The sequence below is a fragment of the Opisthocomus hoazin genome, chromosome 32 (assembly GCF_030867145.1).
Source record: "Opisthocomus hoazin isolate bOpiHoa1 chromosome 32, bOpiHoa1.hap1, whole genome shotgun sequence".
Lineage (NCBI taxonomy): Eukaryota > Metazoa > Chordata > Aves > Opisthocomiformes > Opisthocomidae > Opisthocomus > Opisthocomus hoazin.
The window spans coordinates 4,632,625-4,652,399 of record NC_134445.1 but is presented as its reverse complement, the minus strand read 5'-3'; the positions used below and the strand labels follow the sequence as shown (position 1 = coordinate 4,652,399).

The 19,775-nt window shown below is 71.0% G+C and overlaps 1 protein-coding gene across 1 annotated transcript in view; it reads right to left on the bottom strand.

Moving 5' to 3' along the window:
* Positions 1-132: 132 nt before the first annotated feature.
* The window catches only part of KMT2D (lysine methyltransferase 2D), a 30,160-nt gene continuing 10,517 nt past the window's right edge, over positions 133-19,775 (bottom strand). The window contains 35 exon segments of the mRNA XM_075445775.1: positions 133-1,140; positions 1,215-1,323; positions 1,454-1,527; positions 2,331-2,616; positions 2,699-2,829; positions 2,953-3,089; positions 3,230-4,400; positions 4,782-4,921; positions 5,025-5,160; positions 5,264-5,412; positions 5,959-6,134; positions 6,238-6,319; positions 6,407-6,563; positions 6,654-6,818; positions 6,893-7,036; positions 7,124-10,252; positions 10,355-10,587; positions 10,733-10,799; positions 10,997-11,084; positions 11,181-11,304; positions 11,410-13,487; positions 13,719-13,867; positions 13,944-14,117; positions 14,398-16,107; positions 16,257-16,307; positions 16,387-16,460; positions 16,761-17,005; positions 17,125-17,209; positions 17,530-17,712; positions 17,865-17,969; positions 18,384-18,458; positions 18,812-19,001; positions 19,079-19,203; positions 19,372-19,488; positions 19,577-19,720. Of these exon segments, the coding sequence (XP_075301890.1) occupies positions 1,048-1,140; positions 1,215-1,323; positions 1,454-1,527; positions 2,331-2,616; positions 2,699-2,829; positions 2,953-3,089; positions 3,230-4,400; positions 4,782-4,921; positions 5,025-5,160; positions 5,264-5,412; positions 5,959-6,134; positions 6,238-6,319; positions 6,407-6,563; positions 6,654-6,818; positions 6,893-7,036; positions 7,124-10,252; positions 10,355-10,587; positions 10,733-10,799; positions 10,997-11,084; positions 11,181-11,304; positions 11,410-13,487; positions 13,719-13,867; positions 13,944-14,117; positions 14,398-16,107; positions 16,257-16,307; positions 16,387-16,460; positions 16,761-17,005; positions 17,125-17,209; positions 17,530-17,712; positions 17,865-17,969; positions 18,384-18,458; positions 18,812-19,001; positions 19,079-19,203; positions 19,372-19,488; positions 19,577-19,720 (12,296 nt within the window). The 3' untranslated portion in view covers positions 133-1,047.

Below are 19,775 nucleotides of genomic sequence, written 5' to 3'. Positions count from 1 at the left end.
CCACCCCCCTTCTGGAGCTTGGGTTTAGAAACGCCGCAGCCCCCCCCTCGCCCCCGCACCCCCATCTCAGCCCAGCAGAGCACAGAGCCCCCCTCCCCCCCCCTCTAATATATACAATATAAGGTATAAATAGATAAATAACCTTCCTCCCCCTCCCCGTGCCGACGGCAGCCGTGGGGGCTGCGTGCACGTCAGGGGGGCCCCCCAGCCGCTCACCCCAGCCCCCCAACACTGGGGGAGCGGGTCTGGCCGCCCCCCCCGTCCTTGGCACGCTGGGACCACCCATGGGGGATGAGCGCAGGGCCCCCCCCTGCCCCCCACATCCGCAGAGGGGGGCTGGGGGGGGCTGTAGCCCCTGGAGCCCAAGAGGGAAAGACCCCCCCGCCCTGGGTATGGGGGGGGGGGGGGGGGATGCGGGGGTGCGGGGGGGGGCTCACATTTAAAAACGACGACGACGACGACAAGAACCCGAAAGGAATCGAACGCGTCGAATGAGGTAGGTTGGGGTGCCGCAGCCTCCGCGTCCGCCGGGGCCTCGCCGGGGCTGGCGCCGGAGCAGCTCTGCCGCCGCGGCGCGACGGGGCAGAGCCCGGATTGTCGAGCTCAAGGAGTCTGTGTTACCTTGGTAATTAGCGAGCGAATATTATTAGTTTTTTGTTTCTAAAAAAAAAAAAAAAAAAAAAAAAAATTTAAAAATAAAAATAAAAAAAAAAAAAAACCAAAAAAAAAACTCCAGGCCGGCTCCGAACTCGCTCCGGCTCCGCTGGGACCGCGCTGCTCCCCCGTGGCTCCCCCACGAGGGAGGCGGGCGGGGGGGGCTCGCCAGGACCCCCCCCTCCTCTTCCTCGCAGGACGAAGCAAAGAAAACCCTGAGTTGCCAGTCCTTCCGTCCGTCCGTCCGTCCATCCCGCTCGGGCAGGGCCGGCGGCTCCGCGGCGGCCGCTCTCCCCACCGGAGCCCCCCGGCCGCCGCCTGCCCCGGCACCTCCGGCGGGTCCGGGCGAGGTCTGCGAGGGGGGGTCGCGGCCCCCAGCCCCCCCATGCCCGCCTAGTTCATCCATTTCCGGCAGTTCCAGGCTCCGCAGTGGCAGGGGATCTTGTGCTGATCGTCCTCGAAGTCGAACTGGTAGTCGTAGGTGAGCTGGGGGGGAGCGGGGAGTCACCCACGGCTCGGGCCTGCCCCCCCCGACCCCCCCCAGCCGCCCCCCGCCTGACCTCCTCCCCCTTGGGGATGCGCCGGCTGGAGATGATGATGATCTTGTCCTCCTTGTCGAAGGTCACGACTTCGGCCACGCAGTTCGGGGCACACGAGTGGTTGATGTACCTGGGGGGGGGGGGGGGGGCACGGAGGTGGGGGGGGGGTCGTCAGTGCCAGCCCTGGGGGCAGGACAGCCCGACAGCTGCTGCTCCCTCTGCGGGGGTCCCACCGCCCCGGAGCCCCCCCCCGCGCTCACCGGGCCGGGCCCCCCGTCAGCGTGGCGTCAATGACGTGCTCGTTGTTGATGCGGAACATGTAGATGCCGCGGTTCTGGGGGGAGAAGAGGGCGGCGGCGGCCACGCCAAGCCCGCCATGTCCCACCCGAGCTCCCCACGTCCCACCCGAGCCCCCCAGGTCCCACCTGAGCTCCTCACATCGCACCCATGCCTCCCACGTCCCACCCGAGCTCCCCACGTCTCACCCGAGCCCCCCCACGCCCCCCCCGAGCTCCCCATGTCTCACCTGAGCTCCCCACGTCCCACCCGAGCCCCCCAGGTCCCACCTGAGCTCCTCACATCGCACCCATGCCTCCCACGTCCCACCCGAGCGCCCCACGTCCCACCCAAGCCCCCAGTGTCCCACCCGAGCCCTCCACGTCCCACCCGAGTGCCCCACGTCCCACCCAAGCCCCCAGTGTCCCACCCGAGCCCTCCACGTCCCACCCGAGCGCCCCACGTCCCACCCAAGCCCCCAGTGTCCCACCCGAGCCCTCCACGTCTCACCCGAGTGCCCCACGTCCCACCCAAGCGCCCCACGTCTCACCTGAGCCCCCTGTGCCCCACCCAAACTCCCCAGGTCTCACCCGAGCCCCTCAGGTCCCACCCAAGCCCCCAGTGTCCCACCCAAGCCTCCCACATCCCACCTGAGCTCCTCACATCCCACCCGAGCCCCCAGTGTCCCACCTGAGCCCCCCAGATCTCACCCGAGCTCCCCACGTCTCACTTGAGCCCCCTGTGTCCCACCCAAGCCTCCCACGTCTCACCTGAGCTCCTCACATCCCACCCGAGCCCCCAGTGTCCCACCTGAGCCCCCCAGATCTCACCCGAGCTCCCCATGTCCCACCCGAGCCCCACCTGCTCCTCGTAGATCTTCTCCCGCCGGTTGGCCACCTCGTTGCGGATGATGGTGCCGATGTACTCGATGACCATGGTGTGCTTCTCGATGTCCTTGGCCGCGTAGAGCCCCAGCCCCTGGATGCGCGACCGCGCCAGGTAGACGTTGTTCTTCCACTCCGTCTTCAGGCGCCGGTACTGGGAGGACTTGGAGTGCACGAACTGTTTGCTGTAGGGCGTGTTGGTCTCGCCCGTGAACGTGCTCTGGTAGGCCTTGGACATGCTTGTGCTGTTGAGGGTGTGGGGCCTGCCGGGGCGAGGCGAGCGCAGTCAGAGCTGCGGGACCCCCAGGGATGCCGGCTCTCCCGGCGGACCCCAGCCCCGCTTACCGCTTGTAGTGGGTGAGGATCTTGGGCTCGGAGCGGGCGCAGCCGGTGGGGTTGATCATCAGCGGCAGCTCCATCAGCGGATGGCGCCCGTAGCGGAACAGGTAGTTCTGGCAGCTCTCGACGCCGGGCAGCTGCCGAGGAGCGAGCGGAGGGGCCGTGGGGCGAGCGGCAGCGTCGCGGCTGCGCCGGCCCCGCCAGCCCCTCTCCCAGCCCCCGGCGCGGAGAGGAGACCCCCCCGCCTGCCCAGCACCTACCGACTCGGCGATGCGCAGCACCGCGTGCACCGTGAGGCCGAAGAGCTCCTCGCCCTTCAGGTACTCGGGGAAGAGTCGCAGCATGTCGGCTTCCTTCCTCATCATCGCCACCGGCTCGATGATCCGGTTCCAGACGGCTGCCGCGGGAAGGGAGGGTTGGAGCCGGGCAGGACCCCCACCCCGAGCCACCGCGGGACCTCCCATCACCTTCCTCCTCGCCCCGCAGCGGGACAGGGGGTGGAGGAAGGCAGCGTCCCGGCGCCCGCAGCTCCCTTACCCTGCGGCGAGGAGTCGGAGAAGACCAGATCCTCCAGGCCCTGCTCGATGACCTGGACGACGAACTCGGGGCGGCCGTTGTTCTCGCAGATGGTGCAGCGGTAGCAGCAGCGGCGGTTGTTGGTCCGCAGGCTCCAGTAGATGCGCGTGGCCTCGTAGCCCACGGGGTAGAGGGCCGTGACGCTGTGGAAGTCGGCCATCTGGTGCGGCAGGAGCTGCCCGATGGCGTGGAAGACCAGCCCGCCCACGCGGAACATGTGGAGCCGCTCGCCGCGCTGGATGATGCTGGCGATCTGCTTCACCTCGTCCCGTTCGATGTAGACGCGCCGGAAGACGGTGAAGCTGCTCAGCTCCTGCTCGCAGGGGCCCTTCAGCTTGTGCAGGGGGCACAGCATGGTCTTGTCCTTGAAGAACATGCACTTGGCGCGGATGGCGCAGGCGAAGTGGTAGACGCTGGGGCAGCGGATGCGGTTGCAGCTGTTGGTGGCGCCGGTTTTCTGGCACAGGGAGCACTTGGTGAGCAGCCCGCGGTGCAGGGCCACCTCCACGTTGATCAGGGCCCCCCCCTGCGTCTCGTAGACCTCCGTGGACCACAGGGCGCAGTTCAGGTGGACCCAGAGGTCGAGGTCCAGGTTGAGCAGGCGGGCCGGCCCGTCCGTGGCCCCGTCGCCCTCCTCGTGGCAGAAGCAGCACTTGCGCAGGTCCCGCGGCACTTTTTCGGGGCGCAGGGTGGTGCCCAGCTTGTCGATGAACTCCGCGATCTCCTTGTCGCCGTCCCGCTTGGCCCCCCCTTTCTGGATGGTGACGAGGAAGCGCAGCCGTTTCCACCGCACCCCCTTCCACTTCTTCAGCCGGGGCCGTGCTTCGTCCCCGTCCTCCGGCGGCCGCGAGCGCGGCTTGAAGCGAGGCGGCGAGTGGGGGGCTGCGGCCCCTTCCTCCTGGGGGGCTGGCGAGGGGGCCGGCGGCAGGGGCGACGGCGGGGCCGGGGCTGCCTCGTGGGCCGCCTCGGGGTCGGGGACCCTGGCAGCCTCAGCGGGGCTGGACGGGGAGGGGACAGAGGGGGACAGCGGGGGTGAGGGCTCCTGGGGCATGACGGAGAGCTGCCGCACGTCCAGGTTGGAGACGTTGTTGACGTAGCAGTGGTGCAGGGTCTTCTCGGGCACAGGGCTCTCCTGCGGCACGGGGAGGGGGGGGCACGGGTCAGGGCATCCCAGGGATGGGGACCCCCAATCTGAGGAGAGGTCTTTGGCCCTGCAAGGGACCCCACAGCACCCAACCGCGCTCCCAGCCCTGCACAGACTCCCCCCAGCCCCATCCATGCAGTCCTGGGAGGCTCAGCACCTCTCCACGGGGCTCTTGGTCCCTCAGGAAACACCCTGCACCATCCTGCACTCATGGGGGGACCTACAGGGACCCCCACGCACCTCTCTACGCGGTCACATTTGGTCCCAAAGGGCCCCCTCCTGCACCCCTGCATAGCCACAGCCTTACGGGTACCCGAACACCCCCCTCGCAGGGTGACAGCCCCGGGGAGACCCCCGCACCCCGCGGACCTGTCTGAGCAGCGTCAGGAGGTCCAGCTCGCCCTTGAGGCTGTAGCCCGGCAGCACTGCGTCGAACTGCTTCAGCCACTCGGAGCTGCTCTCCGGCACCTTCCCGGCCAGCACCGCCTTCTCCTTGCCACCGAGCACCCCTGACAGAGAGGGACAGCCCGTCAAGGGGTGCCCAGCACAGGGACATGAGGGAGCCCAGCCTGGGGACACGAGGGAGCCCGCGGGGACGGTGCAGACGCTCACCAGCCATGTCCGTCTCCACCTTCTTGGCCTCGACCACGGCCGCTCGCATGGGGCCGTCCGGGAACAGCACCTCGTAGGAGCTGGGGATCTTCACGCTCAGCAGCTCGGCCATGGCCACCATCACCCCGTTGAGGTTCTGGGCCAGAGGAGGACGGGATGGGCCCGGGGCCACGGACGCCACCACGCAAGGTCACCACGGGGACCCCAAGCATCTCGCCTCCCCCCGGCCCCTCACTCACCTTGGCGGCCGCTGCAGACACCGTCAGCATAACGGAGACCTCGCTGCTCTTGCCCTTCTCCCACGGGGCGCCCGGGCCTGCCACCCCCACCTTCCCGGGGGGGCCCCCGAAGGGCTCTGCAGCCTCATAGGGCTTCGTGTCGGGGAACACTGGCATGGGGAAAGGGGGGGGTCAGAGCCGGACAGACCCAGCCCCACCAACAGCCACCCGTGAGCCCACCCAGCCGCACCCGACCCCTACAGAAACGCTGCTGGGAATTCATCATCTCATGGGGTGTGGGGACAGGGACAGAGCACCCAGCGCCGACAGGAAACCCTCGGGGAGCGGCTGGGGGACCCTCGGGAACAGCCCAGCCCCGACCCACGCGGCCACGCTCAAGGCTCTGCTGCCCAGGTGCAGCACACCCCACGGACCCCTTCCCCTCAGCCCACCCTCCCCAAGGACCCCTCTCCTGCCCCACCGCACCCCTACCAGCCCACGCACCCACGGACCCCCTCCCGCTCCGTCCACACGCTGCAGAGCCCTCCCCACCTGGTTTATGCTCCCCGCAGACCCCCTCCCCGCCCCACCTGACCCGGCCCAGTCTCTACACCCCACAGACCCCCTCCTGCCTGGTCCGTATGCCCCACCGACCCCCTCCTGCCTTGCCTTGCCCCTGCCCAGTCCATACCTCCCCCCAGCACAACCCAGCCCACCTGGGATACTGGCCCGGGGGATGATGGGGATGATGGGGGACAGCACGCGCTCCTCCAGCTCCGGCTTGGCCTCGCTGAGCAGGGGGAAGCGGAGCAGCTCCTCGCCCAGCACGCTCTCGGGGGACGAGGCGGGGACGATGCTGTCGGGGGAGTCGCTCTCGTCATCGCTCTCCATCCTGCGGGGAAGGAGGTGTCACGGGCCGCAGGGGCTGGCGTCACCCGCGGAGGGGCTGGCGTCACCCACGGAGGGGCTGGCGTCACCCATGGAGGGGGTCTCACCTGACATCCTCGGTTTGGTTGTGCGGAGGGGTGGGCAGCGCTGCCAGCAGGTCCAGGCTCTTCACCTCCACGGCCGGCGTGTCTGCATGGGGAAAGGATGGGTGTCACAAGGGGGGGACAACGGGTGGTGGCAGGGGGTCCGTGCCACCCCCGCGCCAGCCACGCTCACCTTTCTGGCCGTGGGGCTCGCGGGCCGGGTCGGCGTCCTTGGGCTGCTCGCCCAGCTCCTCGGGGGCCGTGACGCCGTTCACCATCTTCTGCTGCACGGAGGGGGGTGGCGTGGGGGGCAGCGAGGAGGGCGGCGTGGGCGGGTTGCTGAGGTTGTTCTAGGTGGGGACAGCGGGGTGAGCACGGCTGGGGGACCCAGGACCCCGGGGTGGAGGCAGGGGGGGAACAGAGGAGCGACCCCCCCTCACCTTGGTGAGCAGCTGGGAGTAGTAGTCGGGCACGCTGTCGAGCACGGCGCTGCCGAAGGCGCCCCGCAGCTGGCTCTTCCCGTTGATGGGGCTGCTGCCGAAGGGCGCGAAGAGGCTGAAGTTAGCCGTGATGGTCGGCTCCGTCAGCGGCAGCAGCGACAGCTCCTGGGGGCAGAGCGGTGAGGAGGGGCTGGGGGCAGCGGGCAGCCCCCCGCTAGCCCCCCAGCCCGCGGCCGTACCTGTTTCAGCTGCTTCATGAGGGCCTCGCCGGGGCGCAGCCCCTCATCCTTCCGCAGCTTCTTGCGCGAGGCCGGGACCCGCTCGTTGCCCTTCTGCACCCGCTTGGGCTTGGTGGCCGCCGGCTTCCTGGCGATGGAGGGGTCCTGGGGAGGCAGAGGGAGCAGGAGCCGTGCCGAGCACGGCCCCCCGGCCATCACCCCCACCGTCCCGCCCCGCAGCACCGCGCTCACCTCCCGGCCCAGCAGCACCGGCTGCGGCCGCAGCTCCGTCCCGGCACCCCGGCTCTCCGTGTGCCCGTTGAGCTCGCCGGGGCTCTGCGCCGAGAGCTGCACGTTCTTGGCCCGCAGCAGCTTCTGCAGCAGGAGGTGCCCGGCGTCGGGGCGGCTGCCCGGTGCCAGCAGGCTGTTGGGTTGGCCGGTCCCGGGGTCCCCGTTGGCCTCCGGCTTCGACACCTCGTCTCCGTCCAGCTCACACTGTGCCACCGCCGCCGCCTCCTCCTTCGGCTCCTGCTTCACCAACACCTGGGGGGTTTCACCAGCCGTGGGGGGCCCCTCTGGCACAGCCCCGTTGACGTGGGTCTCGCTGGGGTCGGCTGGGTCTGCACCGGGCGCCTCGGAGTCCCAGGGGCCGTGTGCCGGGTCAGGGAGAGCGTCACTCGGTGTGGGCGTCAGCCCCTGCTCCGCTGGCGCCGTGGGGCTGGGGGCCGAGGCCGGGACCCCCGGCGACGTCTTCTTTGGCTCTTGGGGGCTCTGCTCAGGGCTGGCCAGGTGCTGGGGCGCGCAGCCCAGGGGCGAGGGGGTCGGTGGCGTGGGGAGCCGGACGAGGCCGGGCTGGGGGCCGCGGGCAGCCAGGGCTGCCTGCACCAGCTCGGCCAGGGGCTGCTGCGGGGGCTGTCCCGGCAGCGCTCGCCCCTGCTCGGAGGCAAAGCCGGTCTGCGCCTCTGCCAGGGCGCCCGGCCGCGGCTGGAAGAGGGGTCCCAGCGGGCGAGGGGGCTGGCGGGCCACAGGGACCGGGGAGCCGTGGTCCGGGGCCTGCCCGGGGAAGGGGCCGGGGGGCCGGAGCGCCTGGCTCTGCTGCAGCAAACTCTGCTGGTGCCGCTGCACCAGGAGGGCCTGGAGCTGCTGCTGCTGCTGCGGCGTCAGGTGCCGCAGCTGCGGGTTCTTGGCCAGGACGCCCTGGAGCTGTGCTCGGATCTGGCCCATCACCGGCCCCGGCACCTGCCCCAGGAGGCTGGGGGGCAGAGCGGCCGTGCCCGGCGATGGCACCCCCAGCCCCGCTTTGTGCTGCCCGGGGCTCTGGAGCCGCGGCGGCTGCGGCTGGCCCTGCAGCGAGCCCTGCAGCGAGCCCTGCAGCGAGCCCTGCAGCCCCTTGCCCGGCTGCTCCGCCGGCCGCGGCGCCTGCGGCAGCACCATGCCCTGCGCCTGGCCCGTCCCGCAGCCCAGCGGCGGTTCGGCCACCCCGGCAGCGTCCCCGTGCTGCTGCGACAGCTCCGGGCGGGCGGCCGCGGGGGTCTGCAGCGGCGGGGCAAGCAGGGGGCCCGGCTGCACGGGGGCTGCCCGCAGCGCCGGCTGCGAGCCCAGGACCCCGGGCTGCGGGGAAGCCAAGAGGAGCTGCTGGCTCTGCCCCAGCTCTGCCTGGTGCTTGGGGGACGGGGGCTCCGGGCCACCCAGACCCGGGGGGTTGAGGGCTCCCTGCTGCTCCTGGGGGCCCCCGTGCAGCTGCCCCCCGCTCTCGCTGCCCTCGGCGGGCAGGGCGCTGCCGTCCGCCCCTCCGGGCTGGTCCTTGGCAGCCAGGACCACCGGGGCCGGCTGCATTCCCTGACTCAGGTGCAGCACAGAGGAGGCCTGGCCCACCGCCCCGTGCTGCGGAAAGTGCTGGATCGAGGGCTGCCCCTGGCCCAGCTGCGTGGCCGCCGAGTTCTGCTGCTGCGGGGCCAGCAGCGCCCGGGACTGTCCCAGCTGCTGGGAGAGGATGAGCCGGTGGCCGAGCATCCCCGGGGTCTGCGGCGCCAGCTGGGGCGAGCCCAGCACCCGCTGCTGGTGGGGGGCCAGGAGGACCTGGCGTTGGGGCTGGGGGTGGCCCAGCACCGCCGGGTGCTGCAGCCCCGGTGCCTGCGCGTGGCCCAGCATGCCCGGCTGCTGCTGGGGCGAGAGCTGCTGCACCAGCAGACTCTGCTGGCTGCCCATCAGCCCCGGCTGCTTCGGCACCATGGGCTGCCCCACCGCGCCCGGCTGCGGCGCCGGCGCCGGCTGCTGCTGTCCCAGCAAGCCGGGCTGCCCCACCATGGCTGCCGGCTGCATCGAGCCTTGGCCCAGCATGCCAGGCTGCTGCATGGACGCTTGTCCCATGGCGCCCGGCTGCTGCATGGACGTCTGGGCCATGACTGCCTGCTGCTGCATCGAAGCTTGTCCCATAGCGCCCGGCTGCTGCATCGAAGCTTGTCCCATGACGCCCGGCTGCTGCATTGGTGTCTGTGCCATGATGCCCTGTGGCTGCATCGAGGTCTGTGCCATGACACCCGGCTGCGGCATGGACGCCTGACCCATCACACCCGATTGCTGCATTGACGCCTGCACCATCACCCCCGGCTGCTGCATAGACGCTTGCGCCATCACACCCTGTTGTGGCATTGACGCCTGTCCCATCACACTCTGCTGCTGCATGGACGCCTGTCCCATCACCCCTGGCTGCTGCATCGACGTCTGTCCCATCACGCTTTGCTGCTGCATGGATGCCTGTCCCATCACCCCTGGCTGCGGCATGGACGCCTGTCCCATCACGCCTGATTGCTGCATGGACGCTTGCGCCATCACGCTCTGCTGCTGCATGGACGCCTGTCCCATCGCCCCTGGCTGCTGCATGGACGCCTGTCCCATCACGCTCTGCTGCTGCTGCAGCGACACTTGTCCCAGCATGTTCTGCTGCTGCTGCAGTTTCTGGGCCAGCTGCATCCTCTGGAGCTGCCTCTCCTGCATCAGGCGGCTGTCGGTGGCCAGCCCCCGGAGCGCGGGGTTCCCAGCGAAGAAGGCGTTGGAGGTGCCGGGCACTGGGGCGTTCCCCACGGCTTGCTGGCCCATGAAGGAGAGGCCTGGCTGCACGGCCATGGACACGCCGCCCTGGGGCAGGCGCAGCCCCCCGGGCTGCCCGGGCTGCTGGCCGAGGCCCTGCGCGCCCACCACGGCTCCCGCCGGCTGCTGGACGCCGTGCGCCGAGAGCAGCTGCCCGGGGAGCTTGGACATGAGGCGGGGGCTCTGCGAGGGGCTCAGGGCCATGACGGCCGAGGCCTGGTGCTGGTGCTGCTGCTGCTTGTTGCGGTACTCGGCCATGAGGTTGGTGTGCTCCTTCTGCTGCTTCCGCACCTGCCGGGGACAGGGGGACGTCGGCGCCGGGGACGGCACGGCGCTTGCACTGGGGACGAGGTGTTTGCCCCGGGGACAGGGCGCCCGCTCGCAGAGACCTACCTGGTCCAGCTGCTTCTGGATCTTGCTCTGCTGCTCGGTCACCAGCTTCAGCTTCTCGGCGTCGGCCTCGGGGAACTCCCGGCCGGCTTTCTTGGCGGTGCGCTGCTTGGCGCAGAGGGCTTTGCGCGACTTGCGGTGCGCCCCGATCTGCTCCTCCAGCACCTTCAGCTGCATCTGCAGGAGCTGCTGCGTGTGGAAGAGCCACTCCTCGTACTGCCGCTGGTCAGCCTCGTCTGCGGGAGCGGGGAGAGGGCTCAGATCAGCGGGGACCCCGGTTCCCAGCGCTACCCGGGCCCACCCACAGCCCCGCTCAGCCCCGCCTGCGTGGGCAGGATGAGGCCAGCGCCACCCCGACCCGTCTGCCGCATCGGTACTCACTGATGACGCCCTGCGCGAAGGTGGGTGGGTTGGGGCGAGCCTGCGTCGGGTCGGTGCCGCTCCGTTCCTGGCAGAGAGGGGAGCGTTGGCGACATACACCGCGCCATTCCCCTCTGTGGGACCCCCCTGTCCCCTCCCCACAGCCCCCACCTCCCCAGGGGACCATGAACCCACCACCCAGAGCGGCTCCTGCCCAGCAAAGTCCTGAGGGCCAAGGCAGGCAGCCCCACGGGGACCCCCACCCCACCCAGACACCCCACTCACCTGCCCGCTGCCTCCCAGCAAGTGATTCTGCATCTCGGAGACGGCCGGGCCCCCCGAGAGCCGCTGGGCCAGCAGAGAAACCTGTTGCCTTTGGGGGGGGGGACACGCAGAGAGGAGGGATGAGCCGGAGCCGAGGCACCCAGCCCGCCTCAGGCCGTGCCCCCCGGCCCGCTGTGCCCCTTACCTGCTCATGCCTGGGGCCACCCCGATGCTGCCCTGAGCCATCACCTTCTTGATGCCCTTCAGTGCCACCATCTTGGCCTTGGCAATGGGGTCCATGATGTCGTCGGCCGCAAACTTGTCCAGGTCTGCCAAGAGAGAGTCAGTGGACGGTGCTGCAGAGCCTCCAGCCCTACGCCCCCCAGCCAAAAAGGGCCCCCCATCCCCCCAAAACAACCGCCCACAGCCCCTACCTGTGTCCGGGAAGAAACTGTTGGCCAACTGCTGCTGCATGACGAGCTGGGGGGGCTTCAGGCCCAGGGCAGGCGGCTGCACCCCGGCCATCGGCTTCTGCACCAGCACCTGCTGCTGGCTCTGCTGCGGCTGCGCCAGGGCCACCTGCACGCCGTGGGGGGCTGCCAGCACGTGGGGCTGCCCGGGGGCCATGCCCATATGGGGGGCCAGCGCCGGGCCCTGCTGCGGCGTGCCGAGCCGGGATGGCTGCGGGGGCATCAGTGGCGGCCGGGCCACCAGCCCCAGCTGGAGGGGGGTCTGTGGGGTGCCCAGGCGGGGCGGCTGCCCCTCGGGGGGCTGCCCGGCCGCTGCCGTATGCAGCATGGGGTGCCCTGGGGCCGGGAGATGGGGGGTGCCCCGGGGCAGGTGGGCTGACATTTGCTGCTTCTTCTGCAGCTCCTTCTTCTCGTGCTCCAGCAGGTCCTCGATCAGCAGCGGCAGCTCGCTGGCCACCAGCGAGCTCTCCATCTTGTCCAGGTCATCAGCTGGCGAGTGCCGGGCACTGCCCAGGCCCAGGGCTCCACCATCCAGCTCGAACTTCTCCAGCAAGGGGTTGCTCTGGCTGCCCAGCTGGGCAGGGGCCAGCCCGCGGCCGGGGCCGGCGTAGGGGTCCTTCTCCAGCGCGGGGACGCCGGTGTGGCTGCTGTTAGCGAAGTGAGTCAAGCCGAGGTGCGCCGGGCCAGCACCGGGGCTCAGGAGGGTCTGGCCAGACTTGAGGCTCAGCCCCAGCGAGGCAGAGATCTTATCCGCGCCCTGCAGGGCCTCCGACTTGACGGCCGCCGGGAGCCGCTCGGGGCCAGCGGCAGTGAACTGGCAGGGAGAGGTCTTCAGGCAGCCGTCCTCCAGCTTGGGCTTGACGTCGGTGGGCAGCGAGCCCGCCTTCGCCTCCGTACCCTGCGCCTTGAAAGCCGGGTCGGGCACCAGCGCGGCGCCCGTCGGGCAGGGAGCAGGTCCCAAGCCCACCCCGGGCACCAGCCCTTCCTTGGGCACCTCCTGGTCCTCCGTGGACGGGGCCGCGTCTTTGTTGTCCCCAGGGTCAGGGAGCTTCAAGCTGGGTGCCGGTGGCTCCGTCTTGAGCTGGGCTTCACGCTCGGCTTTTTCGTTGGCGGACTCGACCAGGCGAAGGTGCTCGTTGAAAATGTCCTTCTTGTCGCCGGTGTCCAGCTCGGGATCGGTGTAGGCCAGCAGATCGAACTCGTCGCCGTTCAGCAGGTCGTCGAGGTGGGGATCCGCCGTTTCCAGGCTGTCCAGGTTGTCCAAGTCATCGTCCCCTTTAGCCACGTCCGGATCCAGGCTCAGATTGGCCAAATCATCATCGTCTTCCAGGTCCTTGTGGGAGCCGAAGTCATCGTCCAAATCGGGCTCCACCGGCACCTCGCAGGGCAGACGTCCCCCCTCCAGGCTCAGATGGCTCTTCCCCGGGGCCGGAGCCGGCGCAGGGTCCGGCGCGGGGCCATCCTTGGGTCCCTCGGTGTGGAGAGCAGAGCCGGAGGACAGCGGGCGGGGGGGGACGTGCTGCAGCTCCAGGCTGGGGGCCGGCAGCGGCGGGGGGGCGGCTGCTTTGCCGGGAGGCTGGTGGTGGCTGTTGCCCATCTCGGCTCCCTGCGGGGAGGCGGGCGGCACCGGCAACTTCTGGGGCTGCAGCGCCGGGGCCGGGAGCGCCTGCATGGGCACGACGGGGGGGCAGAGAGCCTGGGGGGTGCCCTCCTCCCCAGGCAGGAAAAAGCGGGGCCGGGGTGCCTGGGGGGCGAAGGGGGAGCCCATGACCCCCCCGGGTCCCTTCTGCACGTTGTGCCGGAGCTCGATGAAGGGAGCGCCCAGGGCGGCGGGCGAGGCGGGCACGGTCTCGGCGGGCGCCGGCAGACGGGTGCCGAGGCTGCCCACGGGGGTGCCGGCGGCCGGCGGGGCGAAGCGGGAGGTGACCGGGAGCCGCAGAGCCGCGGCCGCCTGCTGCTGCTGCTGCCAGAGGTGCTGCTGCGGGGACGGCGCCGGGAACACGCCGCGGGGGTAGAAGGCCTGGGGGGGCCCCACCGCCGCCCTGCAAGATACCGCAGTGTCGGAACCAGCTCGGCACTGCCGCGGCCACGACACACCACGCGCAGGACCCTGGGGTGCCCCAACCCCCTCGGACCGCACCAGGCACCCGGCAAAACCACAGCCACCCCGTCCCGCGGGTGATCCCCAGAAGCAGGAGCCAGGGGGGACGCAGCCCCCCAGCTCGCTTCTCACCGGCCGCGGCGAGCGCACCGCCCTGCTGCTCGGTGCTCACCTCCCGTTGATGTCCAGGGCGGACGGCGTGGCTGCCGGCGGGGGCCTGGAGAGCCGCTCGTCCTGCGCAAACGCTGCCTGCACCATGACGGAGCCCGGCACCTTCCCGGCACCGGCCGCGGTGGCCAGCGTCCCAAGCAGACTCTTGTCCTGGAAGAGAAGGACACAGCGTCACCCCCCTCCATCCACCCCCGGCCGCCAGCAGAGCCGTCCCCCCGAGCCCTACCTGTGCCGGCTGGTAGGGAGCCATGCCCCGGCTCAGCTCGAAGCCCTGGCTGCCGGCCTCGGGGGCCCAGGCGGCCGGCGAGGAGGTGGCAGCAGCCGCCGCGCTCTCCTTCTCCTGCCGCAGGCTGTTGCGTTGGATCTGCTGGCGGATGAGCAGCTCACGGAGCCGCTGGCGCTGCGAGGAACCGAGCGTTAGGACCGAAAGCAGAGCCACGCGAAGGAGACCGGCTCGTCCCAGGACCCGAGGACAAACCACACACGGAGACCTCTTTAGCTGTGCCCATCTCCCACCGCCCATCTTGGCTGCCTGCACCCCCTCCGTGGCTCTGGGGAAGGAGCCACAAGCGGAGCCGGGCTCCTCAACCCCACCACCGACCGCAGAACTCCCGGTTCCTCTCCCTCGCATCCCCTCTCGAACCCGGACGGACGCGGCCCAACCGCCGGCGAGCTCTCACCTGCCGCTGCTTCTCCAGCTCCGACTGGCTCATGGTGCCGAGGGCTCCGTCCTGGCCGCCGGGCAGCTCCGCCAGCTCCCGGTTCGGGGGTGCCGAGAGCCCCGTGGCCACCTCCTCCCTCTTCTCGGCTGGCGGCCCCAGCGCGGCTCGGGGCAGGAAGGCGACGGAGGCGTCCGGCTGCTGCGGGGCGGCCGGGGGCTGCTGCGGCAGCACCGAGGGCGCCCGGAGCGGCGAGAGGCTGTAGGTCTCGGTAGCCACGGCGCCCGGCCCCAGCGGGCTGCCGGCTTGGTGGAAGCCAGGGGACGAGGCGTAGGCCGAGCTCTGGGGCTTGCCGGGGACGTAATGGCTGTTGATCCCGTGGGGCTGGTGGGACGGGGAGCCCTTGAGTGGCTCCGAGACGGCTGGGGGGAAGGTGAAGCGCATGGGGGGCTGGCTGCCCGGGAAGACGCTGGCGCCGGGAGAGCGGGCAAAGGGGGGCTGCTGCCCACCCGGCGCCTTGGCGTGGGGCTCGCCGGCCGGGGTGCCCCCAAATCCCCCGCCGGTTGCTGGGCTGTGCGAGAGCGGCACCGACTTGAACCCCGGCTCCAGCATCTGGGGCCGCGGGGGCTTGTGCAGGGGGGTGAAGGGGTCCCGGGACTGGGGCCGGGACGGTGGCTGGGAGTAGGGGTCTGGGGACTGGAAGCGGGGGGTGACGGGGGACTGGCAGAAGGCTTCGTTGGAGAGCGGCCGGGGGGTGAGGGGGGACTGGGAGCTGGACTGGGACTGGGGGCTGGCGGGGACGCGGGAGAAGGGCTCCGAGGGCAGAGAGCGGGGCGGGAGGGGGCAGCAGGCCTCGGGGGGCTGCGGCCGGGGCGTCAGCGGGGGCTGCGAGTAGGGGTCCGGGTAGGGCGACTGCCGGTAGAGATCGGGGTGGCCAGGGGGCGAAGGGGCCAGGGGATGGGGGTCGGGGGGCCGATGCCCCAGCCCCGGGCTCTGCGGCTCTACCTGAGAGACCCGTGGGGTCATGGGGGCTTTGAAGACGTCGGCCGCCTTCAGCTCCGCAGCGGAGAGGTGGGGGCCACCCGGGGAGTCCCCGTAGCCCATGGTGGGGGTGTAGCCAGGCGAGCAGACCCCCAGGCTCACCCCTTCCTCCTTTTTCACCTCCAGGCCCTTCTTTTGCTCCCCGAAAGGCAGGGGAGAGAGCAGGGCCTCGGGGGGCCGGGCCCCGGGGCTCCCCGGCACCGAGAGGTTGTCCAAGGAGGGGCACCGGGGCTTCAGGAAAGGGTCAGGGGTGCCGGGCTGGTGCCGGGGGGTGCCAGGCGGCGTGGGGTGGAAGTCAGGGGGCTGGGAGCCGGGCACGGCACGGGGACCGCCGACGGGCTGGGGCTGGCCAGGGAAGGGCTGGAAGGCAGCACCCGCCGTGGGGCTCTGGCCGAGGGGCGAGGGGAAGCGGGGCTCCAGCGCGTAGGCGGGAGCCGCGCCGTAGGGATCGTGCGAAGGCACTTGGGCAGGGGACTGGGGCGGGAGCTTGAGGAAGAGCTCGCTGGGGGACTCTGGCCCCCCACCGGCACCCGCTGGGGGCTTCAGGAAACCCTCGCCGGCAGCAGGGGGGCTGCTGATGTAGACAGGCTGTGCCCCCGGCGGCACCGGGATCCGCAGGTGCAGCGAGGGCCTCTCTGGCTTGCGCAGTCCCTCCCCTTTGGTCTGCTTGTTGATCTGGCTCTCGGCCTGCTGCAGAGAGAGCCGGGCCGTCAGAGCCGCAGGGACCCCCGCCCGCCCTCGCAGCGGGCCGGGGAAGGGGCCGAGGGGGCAGGGGTGGCACATCCCGTTCCCCAGGGCTGGGCCAGGGCTGCCAGGCACCTCCCCGCTCCAGCACGTACCTTCTGCACCTTGTTGATGCGATGAGCCGCCCGGTTATCTTTGGCCTTTTGCTAACAAAAACACGAAGCCAGCTGACTCGCAGCCCCCCGGCGCCCAGGCCCCCCGCCCCAGCGACGCCCCAGCACTCACCAAATAGGGAGCTTTGTCCGTGGCGGGGACCTTCCTCCACAGCTTCATGATCTGTTTGCAACGGCTCGACCAGTCTGGGAGTCCGGTAGGAGCAGACACAGAGGAGAAAAGCGACGTTAGCCCGGGCCTGACGAGCCCAGCCGGGCCCTCGGTGGGCGAACAAACCCCATCACGCGCAGGGACAGCCCCCCGCCCCGGAGCTGGCACCGAGACCCCCACCATTGCTGCAAGGAGCGCTCCAGTCCCGCCGCCAAGCCCTGTGCCGGAGCAGACGGGATCTCCCCTCCGCACCGGGACCAGGGGCATTACGCTGCACCCAGCTCCCCCCCGCCCCCACCCCGGACGGGGCGGCCGCAGCCCCCCCAGAGCCCTACCTGGATAATCCTGCTTGAGGTTGGGGAAGTTCATGTTGGCGTAGAGGACGGGCGAGATGGTGGAGAGCTCGCCCAGCTCCTCGTCCTTCTCCCAGCGCTGCAGGCTGCGCTGGTTGTAGGACAGCCCGTCGCCCTCCCCCTCCGTCGTGGGCGTCGTGGGCGTCGAGGGGGTGGTGGCGGCCGAGCTGCTGGCCCACGGGCTCTCGGGCTCACAGTGGTCCGGGCTGAAGAAGCCGCTCCGCTCCCTGTGCGGTGGAGAAGGTGTCACGGACCAGCAGCATGCGAGGAAAGAGGGGTCCCGCAAGACCCCGGGGCTGGGTCCCGCCAGGGAGGCCAGGCCCAGCGCCCCCGGCCGCCCACGTACCTGTTGTCGAGGAACGGGGACTGGCAGACGCCCGAATACGACTCCAAGGAGACGGCTCCCGAGAGCGAGCCCAGGGAAACGCTCCCTGCGAGGGAAGGGAGAGGGGCTGCAGGCAGAGCACAGCTGGGGCTCAAGCCTGCGCCCACCCTGCGGCCCCAGCAGCCCTCAGACAGTGCAGGAGCCCCCCTGCACGCCCCCAAAACGCTTTCCACGTTCCTCCCCAGAGCAACGGGGAAGACCCAGGAGCCCGGGCTCTCCTGTACCGCAGGCACCGCTGCTCTTCCAACGGCTCAGCCCCAACGCGTCGCCTTCCCCAGGGCAGACGGTGGAGTCCTGCCCTTCTCCCCCTCCCACCAGGACCCCCCCCTCCCCGATCACCGTGACCACCGTGCCGCCTCCACCCACCCTGCCCTGGCAGCTGGAGATCTCCTTGCAGGAACGGCCGCTGTGCCCGGCTGGGGTCCTGCCCTGCGCCACCGGCCTCCATCCCTGCGGCCACGCAGTTCAGGGGCTGCTCCCCCCGCTCCGCCGAGCCCAGCACGTCCTTGAAGAGCTGCTGGACGTCTTTGCTCTCCATCTTGGGCAGCTCTGCAGGAGGGGGGGGGGGGGGGGGGCGGAGAAAACGCACGGTACAAACCTCACGCTGACAGCGGGGCGGGAGAAACCCGAGGGTCGCAGCCCTGGGACCTCCCTCGCTTCAGCAGCCCACGGGGTGTGGGGGGGTGCAGGGGGGGCCTCACCTTCCGTGGGGATCTTGTCGAGGTCGGAGCTCAGCGCGCCCTCGCCCGGTGTGGCTGGTTTCTCGGCGTCCCCCGGGTCTGGGGAATCCTTCGGCTCATCGGCCCCTGTGAGGAGGAAGTGGGAGGTGACCTCAGCACCGTGGGACCCCCCAGCTCAGGGCCCGGGACCCCCAGCCCGGGGCCTACATAGGGCCCCCCCCCACCCCCAGCCCCTACAGGAGTCCCCCAGTCCCCCTTGGCGCTGCGGAGCGCCGGACCACGCGAGGGCGCTCTAGGCGCCACTCGATGGTCACCAGCGCATGGGAATCCCACGGAGGAACCATCGAGTTCCCCGCCCCGCCTAGAGCGTACTCATCAACCATCGAGCGCTTCCCGTCTCTATGGTCGCAGACGCTCTAGGCCGCCTCTCGAAGGCCCCGTGGAGGCCTGGGCTGTCGCTCCGTCCCGCACAACCCAGCGGGGGCCCGGGGGGGGCCGGGAGAGGTCGGGGGGACGCGGGGGGGGTCCCTCGGGGCTCACCCTGGTCCTCGGCCTTCCCGTCGTCCTTGCCGTCATCGTCGGGAGCAGCGGCGCTGCCATCGGTGCTGTCGTCCCCTGCGGGCACCAAGCCTCAGCGGGACCCGGGGGGGGGTTGGGGGGGGGGGGGGAGGGGAGTGGGACACCCCCCTACCCCAACCTCCCCAGGGACCCCAAACAGCCCCTGGTGTCCATGGCAACCCCCAACCGCCCCAGGGACCCCCCAACCGCCCCTGGGGTCCCCCGACCGCCCTCAGTGTCAATGGGAACCCCGACAGCCCCTGTCATCCACCAGCAGCCCCCAGCGCCCAGAGCAGCTCCCAACGACCCCGGGGTCCCCAAAGACCCCTGGTGTCCACGGCAACCCCCAATCCCCCCCCCCACTAACCCCCCCGTGACCCCTCTCGGTCTGGGCTCCTGACCACGCTCACCTCGGGGGTGCGTGGGGGTCTCCCTCCTGTCGGGGGGGCCACCCTGCAGCGCCCCGGCCAGGCTGGGGTCCCCCTTGGGTCTCGGGGCGCCCTGGCCCAGGGAGGGGCGGGCGGCCCCGTCCCCCACGCCGCCCGCCGCCAGCAGCGCCTTCCGGCTCAGGTCCATCAGCGCCTTCCCGAAAAAGGCCTCCTGCCAAAGGGAGAGCGGCCATCAGGCCACCGCCGTCCCCGCCACAGCCACCCCAGGGCCACCCCCCTCCATCCCACCTGTAGGTAGGGGGGGAACATGTCCTCCAACTTGCTCTTCTTCCTTCCCCGACGTTTCTTCTTCTCGTCCCCCTCCGCCGAGCCCAGATCCAGGCCACCCTCGGCCGGGAGATCGCCCGGAGCCCCTGCAACAGCCACCCCGGTGACTCCTTCCCCCCCAGCAGCGTCCCACGGGAAGGGCGCGGGTCGAGCACCGCAGCAGCGCTGCGGGGCACAGCCCACGGTCCCTCTCCATCCCCAGGGGACAAGCAGGCAGGGGGACAGGGAAGGGGACGGATGCCACCGGGCCGTACCGTCCTCAGGGTGCCCCTCGGCGCTCAGCCCCTCGCGCCCCACCTCGGCCAGCACCGCCGAGACCTTCTTCAGGCGGGTGTGGGATTTGCGCTGCCGCACCATGAACCCGCCGATGCCTGGTTGGGGGAGGAAGAGGAGGTGGGGGGTCACAGCAGGGCTGGAGGGGGGGTCTGGCCCTGGGGGGTGGCCCTGAGCGGCACTCACCGGGCCGGTACGGCTTGCGCTTCCTCTTCTTGCACTCCTCGGGGTCCTCCAGCCCCTTCCCCGAGTCCACGTCGGCACCGATGTCGCGGTCGGGGCTGGCCGGAGCCTCCAGCTTGATCTCACACTCCATGTGCTCGACACCCACTGCCGGAGCGGGCGGGACACACACACGTCACCGGGGTCCCCTGGCACCCCCACA